Source organism: Stomoxys calcitrans, chromosome 2 (assembly GCF_963082655.1).
Source record: "Stomoxys calcitrans chromosome 2, idStoCalc2.1, whole genome shotgun sequence".
Lineage (NCBI taxonomy): Eukaryota > Metazoa > Arthropoda > Insecta > Diptera > Muscidae > Stomoxys > Stomoxys calcitrans.
In genome coordinates this window covers 68,216,243-68,227,204 of record NC_081553.1, presented here as the reverse complement: position 1 = coordinate 68,227,204, position 10,962 = coordinate 68,216,243, and the positions used below count along the sequence as shown (strand labels likewise).

At 38.1% G+C, this 10,962-nt stretch overlaps 1 protein-coding gene across 1 annotated transcript; it reads right to left on the bottom strand.

Moving 5' to 3' along the window:
* Positions 1–1,882: 1,882 nt before the first annotated feature.
* Positions 1,883–10,007, bottom strand: LOC106082247 (uncharacterized). The gene is made up of 3 exons (XM_013244638.2): positions 9,766–10,007; positions 2,282–2,487; positions 1,883–2,217 (listed from the first exon to the last, which is right to left on the bottom strand). The coding sequence occupies exons 1-3, from the start codon at positions 10,005–10,007 to the stop codon at positions 1,883–1,885; spliced, it is 783 nt and encodes a 260-aa protein (XP_013100092.2).
* Positions 10,008–10,962: the final 955 nt, after the last annotated feature.

Genomic DNA, 10,962 nt, shown 5'->3' with positions numbered 1-10,962 from the left:
AATATACTTTTTTTAAACTTTTTTTTCTAAAGCAAGCTAAAAGTAACAGCTGATAACTGACAGAAGAAAAAATGCAATTACAGAGTCACAAGCTGTGAAAAAATTTGTCAACGCCGACTATATGAAAAATCCGCAATTACTTTTTGGGCACCCCAATATATTCTTGATCAGCGTAAAAATCTAAGACGATCTAGACATGTCCGTCCGTCTGTCTGCTGAAATCATGCTACAGTCTTTAAAAATTGAGATATTGAGCTGAAACTTTGCACAGATTTTTTTTTTCCATAAGTTCGGGTTAAGTTCGAAGATGGGCTATATTGGACTATATCTTGATATAGCCTCCATATGGACCGATCGGCCGATTTAGGGTCTTAGGCCCATAAAAGCCACATTTATTATCCGATTTTGCTGAAATTTAGGACAGTGAGTTGTCAAAGACCCTTCGACATCCATCGTTAATTTGGCTCAGATCGGTCCAGATTTGGATATAGCTGCCATATAGACCGATCCTCCGATTTAGGGTCTTAGGCCCATTAAAGTCACATTTATTATCAGATTTTGATGAAATTTGTGACTATGAGTTGCGTTAAGCCCTTAGACATCCTTCGTTAATTTGGCCCATATCGGTCCAGATTTGGATATAGCTGTCATATAGACCGATGCTCCGATTTAGGGACTTAGGCCCATAAAAGCCACATTTATTATCCGATTTTGCTGAAATTTAAGAGAGCGAGTTGTGTTAGGCTCTTCGACATCCTTCGTTAATTTGGCCTTGATCGGATCAGATTTAGATATAGCTGCCATATAGACCGATCTCTCGATTTAAGGTTTTGGGCCCACAAAAGGCGCATTTATTGTCCGATTTCGCCAAAATTTGGGACAGTGAGTTAAGCTCGGTCCAGATTTGGATATAGCTGCCATATAGACCGATCTCTCGATTTAAGGTTTTGGGCCCATAAAAAGCGCATATATTGTCCGATGTCGCTGAAATTTTAGACAGTGAGTTGTGTTAGGCTTTTCGACATGTTTCTGCAATTTGGCGCAAATCGGTACAGATTTGGATACAGCTGCCAAAATCTCAATTTAAAGTCATGGCCCCATAAAAGGCGCATTTATTATTCGATTTCACTGAAATTTGACACAGTGACTTATGTTAGGCTTTTCGACATCCGTGTCGTTTATGGTTCAGATTGGTTTATTTTTGGTTAAAGCTACTAAAAGGATCAATATTTTGTTATACACAATTGGACAATGTCTTTTACTTATTAGTATTTGTTCCAAATCGGAACATGTTTCGATATTACTGCTATGGGACATAAGGTATGCAATATTCACCGAATTTGGATGAAAAGTGGTTTACATATATACCCCAGGCAGTGGTTATGCAAAGTTCGGCCCGTCCGAACTTAACGCCTTTTTACTTGTTGTTCATATTGTAACCCAAGAATAACACACATGAAGTTGTTTTCATAATATGTTCAAATTTTATTGTTGCTTTTCTTTTCTATGATTTGTACAAAGGTTTCTCTGCGGTCATGGTTTCAACTTTAAAGAATGTTGTAATGAAGAAAGGTCTCTTATTGTATGATTCAGTGGTTTCTCGTTATACAGTAAATGAGGTGATGCGTTTCGTGTATTTGAACTAGAATGTCACATTTTCTTTTTGTTTGAATAAATTATGAATCTGTATTTTTTTTTTTTGTTATTTCATTTCTTTTGTATAGCGTTTTCGTTTCAATAAATTATAATAAATTATTTATATTTTTCTTATGTTCATTTTAATAAATTACTACAAACTAAGAAATTTGTTCTCATCATTTGACTTAAATCGTAAAAAGGCACATTTTTGACAGGTAAATCCTATTCAATTGATCTTTGCAATCTATTGGGCATTTACTTGACCAGCATAGGCCAATTCTTGGGCACCATTCATGCTACGAGCATAGGGATAGGATGATGAAGCACCCGACGACCAGCCACCAGTGGAGCCACCAGACCAGCCAGAGCTGTAGCCGCTGCCAATTCCACCTCCAAGTTTGCTACCGAACAACTTGGAGCCTCCGACTAAGAGGGCCAAGAAGAAGGCAAGCTTAGCCACAATGATGGCCTTGGTGGTCAACAGAGCCAAACCGCCCAACAAGAGGGGAATGATGGCGAAAACTTTAGCACCAATGGCCAGAGCAATGGGACCAATCATTTTCTTCAATTTACCGCGACCTAAAAGGGGAGAAATTTTTTTTTGTGGTATATTTTTGTCATGTGGTAACTAAGGGAGCTTTACCTTCATCCAAAGCACGAGCCAATTCTTGGGTAGCTTCAGCGGGCATCTTAACTTCCAAGTTGTGGGTGTTCAAGAAATCAGTAGCACTTTCCACAGCCATATCAACCAAACGTCCAGTGCGTTCATCAGCATCTTCGGGCAACTGAGAGTAGACCTCATTTTCGCTCATGGCACGAGAAGCACGTTGGGCATTTGTGGCGGGATCCCTACAAGAATTAGGAATTAAAGAAAATTCGTTATTAATATGTCAATAAATTTATGAAATGAGATTAATAGTAAAGAATGGTTTCTTCTTAGGAAATCCAAAAATAATACAAAAAGTCTTTAGCGTCACATGTTTCACAACACACTGAACTTTTTCTTTCAATGTTGGCTATAACAGGCGCATTTATTATCCGATTGCGCTGAAATTTGGCATAGATTGTTTTATCGATATCCGAACCAAAAATGGTCCAGATCGGAACATATTTGGATATAGCTGCCATATAGGCCGATCTGGCGATTTCGGGCCATAGGCTTATAATAAGCGCATTTATTATTATAAAAAAGACTTCCAACATCTGTTACGAAAATGGTTCAGACCGGGCTATATTTAGATATGGCTGTCTTAGAGACCAATCTTCAGCTTTAGGGCCTAAAGACCATAAAAGGCGCATTTATTATTCGATTTTGCCGAAATTTTAAACAGTGAGCTGCTTTAATACTCCTGACATCCCACCTCAATATGGCTCAGATCGGGCCATATTTAGATATAGCTGTAATATAGATCGATCATCCGAATTAGGGCTTAATCAGATGAACGGCCCGCTTATTACCCGAGTTCGCTTCAAATTTCGAACTGTTACTTGTACCTGAACCATATATGATTAAGATTCGTTTATATTTGGATATTAATATGGGTATAGTAGTGTTATAAAAAATTTTGATAGTAAATATATCCATGGTATCAAAAGTACGACACGAACTTAATGCGTTTTTTCTTGTTAAATATAAAAATTTAAAGTGCTGCTGTATGTTGGTCACAACCGATTTTCCTGAAATTTTCATGGAGCATAGAGTATGGCAACCCAGTGAAAAATTGTTTAAAACCCGTTGAATGGGGAAGGTCCGCCTTTTTACCTTATTTTCACAAAATGCCATGTCTCAGAGATTAGTACACCAATGTAAGCGAAATTTTTTTAATGGCTGATTTTGGGTAACCAAAAAAAATATTGTTTGCAAAAAACAAGCTAGGGGAGCGCCCCACCCCGAAATCCCTAAACTCATATGTTGATGATATGCGTAATATGGCTATCAAATGAAATGTATTTTGGAGTAAAATGCGACTCTGATATAACAATGTGAATGAAATTAGAATCTTAGTGTCAAGTGAAAGATGAATCGAATCGATGAACGAATCTGATATCAATATCAAGGACTACTCAGCTAGAGGCCGCCCCACCCTTAAAAACCCCCATACGACGCGTAGGCTGTTGGACAATATAGGATTAGAATCTGCTAACCTTGTTTGAAACAAATGCATGAGGCCGAAGTGGGCATGTAGACCGATCGGGACAAAATAAGGTTCAAAGAAACGTCTTAGGGGGCCACCGTGGCACAGAGGTCAGCATGTCCTTCTATGACGCCTGGTTCTTAAACTTGGCAGGAACATGAATTCGTTTGAACTCCGCTTTAACAACTAGGTTCCTTGTCTTTGAGCTTACACTTGAATTGGACAGCACTCATTGATACAGAGAAGATTGCCGTTCTCTGATTCTTAATGGTATGTTCCTGGGCAAATTTGCATTCTGAAAGGTTTTTTTGGAGTAGAGCACTAATCTTCATCCAAATAGGCAATAAATTGGGGTAAATTTGACCCAGCGAGGACCATTAGATCTGTAAGACTGTTGTATCACATATGGTGTATTTATCACATGGCTTTATTTTGAGAATGACCCCAGGCGAAGAAAGTGATGATGCAGTTTTAAAAAAATCTTTAATTTATAAATCTTTAGTGTAGCACACCTGGTCAGCTAGAAGAGAATAAACTTGCAGACCGTAGTTTAATTACTCCCCACGGTGTCTAATGAATTCAAACCAGAAAATCAGTTTTATAGTTGAGCTATATCTGGTTATAGACCAATTGGAAGCATACTGAGCCTATATTTTGAAAGTAGTAAGTGGAGTTAAACAGCTACATTTTTGACAATTGGCATAAGAAGAATATCCTCCTTAAGAAAGGTTTATATGACCTATATGGCCCATTTAAAATCTCAACTCAACTACCTAAATAAAAAGTTTTTGTGTAAAATTTGGGATGGCTACAGCTAAATTTCCCATGAACTTTCCTTACACCCTTTCCTTACTGGTGCGATATTTGAAGGAGGGGTGTCTTCCCTTACCCTTATTTTCAAAAATGCCAGAAGTCGGAAATGGGTGGGCTGATATAAGTGAAATTTTGTTTGTATTCTTATAGTAATCTGAAAAAAAAAATTGTTAACCAAAATCCTCCAAAGGATTATTAATGGAGAGGAGAAAACGAAACTGATATGCTGTTTTGGGGCGAAGTAATTTGCCGATCTTCCAAACTCCACAACACTCCCCCAAACGGGACGCCTTTTCCAACCATAAAGCAAGGATCTGATAACTATTTTCAGGGTCAAGAGTCTGGCTGGCCACCCTGCCACCAAAACAAAACCAAATCGGACATATTTTTCAACCATGAAATATTGGGTACAGATAAAAGGTATTTGCGAGTACATCACGAATTTGCCATTCACATTAGGAACGAAATCTATGAGAGACTGATGCCCAAAAAACTGCTAAACAAAACTGGTTTTTTATTGACCATGGCAATATAGCCATATAACCAATATGAATAAACTTTTTATACCCTCCACCATAGCGCGGGGGAATACTAACTTTGTCATTCAAAATGTTTCGTCTTAGACACCATAAAGTGTATATATTCTTGATCGTCATGACATTTTAGGTCGAACTAGCCATGTCCGTCCGTCCGTCTGTCTGTCGAAAGCACGCTAACTTTCGAAGGATCAAAGCTAGGAACATGAAATTTTGCACAAATACTTCTTATTAGTGTACGTCGGTTGGGATTGTAAATGGGCAAAATCGGTCCAGGTTTTGATATAGCTGCCATATAAACCGATCTTGGGTCTTGGCTTCTTGAGCCTCTAAAGCAATTATAATCCGATTTGGATGTTATTTTGCACGTCGTGTTTTTGTATCACTTTCAACAACTGTGCTATGTATGATCGAAATTGCTCTACAACCTGATACAGCTGCCATATAAACTGATCTTGGATCTTGACTTCGTGAGCCGCTGGAGGCCGCAGTTCTTATTCGATTTGGCTGAAATTTTGCACGAGGTGTTTTGTAACTTTCAACAACTGTGTTCAATATGGCGCAATCGGTACATAACCTGATACAGCTGCCATATAATCTGGGATCTTGCTAATGTAGGCCACCGTGCTAATGTAGGCCACCACTGTTTCTAAATGGAATGTTCAAATTTAGTAGTAGAATATACTAATGGACACAGACTACTTTGAGTTTTAATCTATGACTGAATCTCTTTGTACATCAGAAATGACTACTAATTCTTTGGATTTCAAAAAATCCAAAAATATCAAATTTAGCGTCTTTAACTTTTAAATATAAACATTTACGACTCTAATATTTGTAGAGCTTTTATGTTTCTCTAATTTAAGTACAATGCTGTTCTTCCCCAAAGTAATATGCTTAACCTTCGACCATATTTTGAAATTTATTGAGAGATTTTTGTCTTTAATATTATATTCAAAGTAGAGTATATATTATTCTACACACAACTAAAAAATCCTACTGTTTAGTTCAAAAATCTTTCACCAAAGTATATGTTTCCTTAAAAGAAGACATTTTCGACTTTAATGCATGCCAAAATGATTAATAAAAATTAAAGTATTTTCCCTTGATCGAAGGATTTTGGTAATGATTGCTAGCAAAAGAAGTTATCTTCGATATGATAAACAGTTTCGAAAAACTTTTGTCCTAACTTTAAAGATTCGAGACAAAAGTTTAGCAAACTTAAATTGAAGATGACAAATTTTCCAACTTTTTAAGGAAACATTTCCTTTGGTGAAAAATAAAATTCTTCATATTAAGGATTTTTTTATTTTATGACGTTGATGATTTTCCAACTTTTTAAGGAAACATTCCCTTTGGAGAAAAAAAATATTCTTCATGTTAAGGATTTTTCATTTTAAATGAAAGGTTAATAAATACTTAACTTTGCGTCTTGTCATAAAGGACAAAAATCTAAAATGAAGGTCAAAATATCGTTGAAAGTCAGAAAATTAACCTTGGTACAAGACAACAGTGAACCATAGTTGAAGACGCAAAATAGCCTTACAAATAGGAGCGGCTTTATATGTATGATTTTTTATACCCACCACCATAGAATGGGGGTATACTTATCTCGTCATTCCGTTTGTTAGACCTCGAAATATTGACCCAAGACCCTATAAAGTATATATATTCTTGATCGCCTCGACTTCTAAGTCGATCTACCCATGTCCGTCCGTCTGTCAAAATCACGACAGCGGTCGAACGGGTAATGTTAGCCGCTTGAAAATTTGCACAGATACTTAATATTGCTGTTGGTCGTTAGGGATTGCAAATGGGCTATATCGGTTCAGATTTGGATATATCCCCCAATATCCGATTTGGGTGAAATTTTGCATGTAGTATTTTGTTGTGACTTCCAACAACTGTGCCAAGTACGGTCCGAATTTGTCTTTATTCTTATATAGCGAGATCGGTATATATGGGAGCATATATATCGATCTCCCGATTTGACTTCTTGAGCCCTTACAAGCCTCAATGTTTGTCCAATTTGGCTGAAATATTGCTTAAAGTGGTGTGTTGTGACTTTTAGTAAAGTTTAGATAAAGGCAATGTCTAAACGTTGTCGATTTCTTTAAGGGGGCAAATGACAGATAAACTTTAACTCATTTGTTGAAAAAATCCCTTCGAAATATTATTGTCTTTTTGATTGCTTGTAACTGTTATAGAGGCTTCCATAATAATGCCACTGTGAATTGTAATCTGTAATCCGTACTTGGGTACGGGAAGCCTCCTCCAGGAAACTCATGGTACGACCAAGAGTGTCGAGATGCTATTGAAGCCAAGAATGCGGCGTATAGAGCAACCCTGCAATCAGTAGCAACGCTCCAGATGAAGAAGAAGTATTGGCAGAAAAGGAGAGAGGAGAAACGTCTATTCCGCAGAAAGAAAAAGGAAATGGAAAGACTTGAGTGTAAGCGAATTGAGATGAGGAGTCATAATGAAGTAAGGAAATTCTACCGAAGAATTAAACACCAATCCGATGACTTTGGTGCAGGCACATCCTTCTGCAGAGACAAAGAAGGAAATCTGGTAACTGACACAGATAGCATGCTGAGGATATGGAAAAAAGTTTACCCAACTACTTGTGTCCGACGTTGGCGGCGAAGAGGATGCTGCAGAACCAATCCCTGATGATGGTATAGAAGGTTTACCTCCTAGTCAGAATGAGGTCCAAGTAGCAGTGACCCGACTAAAGAACAACAAGGCAGCAGGAGCCGACGGGTTACCCGCTGAACTATTTAAGACCGAACTCGATACGCTGATAAGGCGTATGCATCAGCTTATCTGCGCAATCTGGCTAGAAGAACGCATACCCGATGATTGGAACCTCAGCATACTATGCCCCGTACACAAGAAAGGAGACAAGACGGAATGTGCCAACAGAGGAATAAGTCTCCTCCCCATCGCATACAAGATACTCTCGAGCGTACTGTGTGAAAAATTAAAACCTAAAGTGAATGAGATATTTGGGCCCTATCAATGCGGCTTTAGACCTGGTAAATCCACTCGAGACCAGATATTCACACTGCGCCAAATCCTGGAATAGACCCGAGAAGGACAAATCAACACCTATCATCTCTTTGTTGACTACAAAGCCGCCTTCGATACTCCTTTACATTCAAAGGTATTTCAAGCCATGTCTGAGTTTGGCATCGCTGCAGAATTAATTAGACTCTGCAGGATGACACTTTCTAATACGCGTTCCTCAGTAAGAATAGGAAAGAATCTCTCCGAACTATTCAATACCAAACGAGGTTTCAGACAAAGAGACAGCCTATCGTGTGATATCTTTAATATCCAGCTGGAGAAGATTATACGAGATGCAGATGTGAATAGATATGGCACACTAATCACAAGAGAACACATGCTACTCGCCTATGACGACGACATCGGTATCATAGGTCGGTCACCGGAAATGGTAACTTCAGCCTTTGAAAGAATCGAAAGAGAGTCAGTGAAAATGGATATGGCAGTAACTGGAGATAAGACTAAATGAATGGTTTCAACTCCGAAAAAGCCTTGCGCAACCGAGGAGATTAAGAAAATGGAGAAAGTTGGGAACCACAACTTTGAGACAGTCAGTAACTTTATCTACCTCGGCACCGCCGTAACCGAAACGAATGACACCAGTTTTGAGATTCAGCGAAGAATAATACTGGCAAACAGATGCTACTTTGGACTAAGTAAGCAGTTTAGAAACAAGGCCACCTCTCGACAGACGAAGACTACACTTCACAAGACACTGATACTACCAGTGCTATTATATGGTTCTGAAGCATGGGTACTTGTGAAAGCAGATGAGGCAGTGCTTGGAGTATTTGAGAGAATGATTCTTCGTAAAATATATGGACCAGTTTGCGTTAATGGAGAATATAGGCGACGTATGAACCACGAGCTGTATGAGCTGTATGACGACGATAGCATAGTTACACGCATCAAAATACAAAGGCTGCGTTGGCTAGGTCATGTTGTCAGAATGGATGAAGAAGCTCCAGCAAAGAAGTCTTTTGAAGGCAAACACTGTGGTACACGCAAACCGGGAAGAGCAAAAGCCCGATGGAAAGATCAAGTTGCGGGAGACACCTCGAAACTTGGTATCAGAGATTTTAGAATGAGCGCAGAAGATCGAGGCGCTTGGAACGGTATTCTACGTTCGGCTATTGGAACAAATATTCTGTCATAGCCAATTAAAGTAAGTGAATTGTAATTGAAATTTAATTTTTTTTAAATAAATATATCCACTGTTGCCTTTGTTTTGAGTGACCAACAACGAGAAACGTTATTTGTGAATTTTACATATCCACAATTTTGTTGTCTATAAAAACTTGTCTTCTTTTCTTAATCATATTAAAGTGTTTTGCAATGTCATTACATTTTGAACCATTAAACGATTTTGGTTTTAATTTTTTGGTATTATTTTGGAATTATTTTTAGTGTCGGTTTTTCTTTTAGATTCTTTATTTGTGTCCCATTTTAGACTTGTGGCTTTGTAATTTGTCCTTATATTCATATCCATATTTTCACTTGTTTTCTGTAATGTTTTTATTCTCTTTTTGAGAATTCAAATTTTCCGAATTTTTTTCTTCAACATTAACACACACCTCTTGAACGAAACACCATTGACCAATTCAATATTCTGGCTACGGGCGGCACGATTAAGGGCCGTAATACCCTTGACAGCCAAACAGGTGGTCATATCTTCACTTTCGAAACACGAGCCCAAATAGCGGGCGGCACGCGAAAATGTCGATTCGGTATCGATTTTGTTATCTTGAACGCTGGGAGCGGCCCAGGCACAGCTAGCGACGAGCAGGCAAACGGATGCAATAGCGAAAACTTTCATTTTGGCAATGGTTTCTCAGACACTTGTAATCCCACGACACGAAACTGAAATAATCCTTTGGTTTTTCTTTGGGATGATGCGTGCAACACTTATGATGGCTAAGATGCTCTTGATGTCAACTTCTCGAGAGCAAGTGCTTTATATACGGCAATGGATTTTTTCCCAGACATCAAGCAAAAATGCCACAAAAAACAAAACAAATTTCTGAAGTTTCGTTTAAATGTTAACCAAAAAAAAAACTCGAAAAAAAAAACATTGAAACCATTACAAAATAATTCACAAAAGCAAACATTGTTGTCGTTCAGTCAACAGCAAAACAACAACAACAAGAACAGTGGTAAAAGGCTATAATACAGCCCAAGCACAACAACAATAACAACAGCAAAAATCAACAAAGAAAAGAAATTGCTTATGTTGAGGCAGAGCAAGAGCAACAGCAACAGCAGCAGCTGCTGCTGCTGCGATAATGCCATCTCTTAAGGCAATGGATGTTATGAATTGCGCATGCGCACAAACGCCTCAACCCCAATACATGGCCCTAGACACATTGAATCTGCGCAGCAGCTCTTTGAATACAACAACTCTCTCAATGAGTTTCCCAAAATCATGAGACACGAATAAGACGAGGAAGTAACACTTTGCTCACAGTCATAAAGAAAAGAAAAAACAACAAAACACCCGTAAGCTACAGAAGAGCGCTGTAAATAAAAATCAATACCACCACTACGCATGATGCCGTTAAAATGTATAAAATTGCCATTGCCTGTTGTTGGTTGGTTTTTTTGATTTTTTTTTTCTTTCTTTTTTGGGAAAGATCATAAAACTGATGTATTCATTCATCTAAAGCCGAGTTTCAGTCTCCACATATAAACATTTAACATCAGTCATCAAAAAATAGCACGTTCATAAGACAATAGAGATAACCCGGCCTAAATAGCCACATTATAAAAAGTTT

Coding starts and splice junctions, on each gene's coding strand:
- LOC106082247 (XM_013244638.2), bottom strand. CDS start 10,007: ATGAAAGTTTTCGCTATTGCATCCGTTTGCCTGCTCGTCGCTAGCTGT. Junction 2,488..9,765: donor AATGGTGTTTCGTTCAAGAG/GTGTGTGTTAAT, acceptor TAATTCTTGTAG/GGATCCCGCCACAAATGCCC. Junction 2,218..2,281: donor GGCTCGTGCTTTGGATGAAG/GTAAAGCTCCCT, acceptor CTCCCCTTTTAG/GTCGCGGTAAATTGAAGAAA.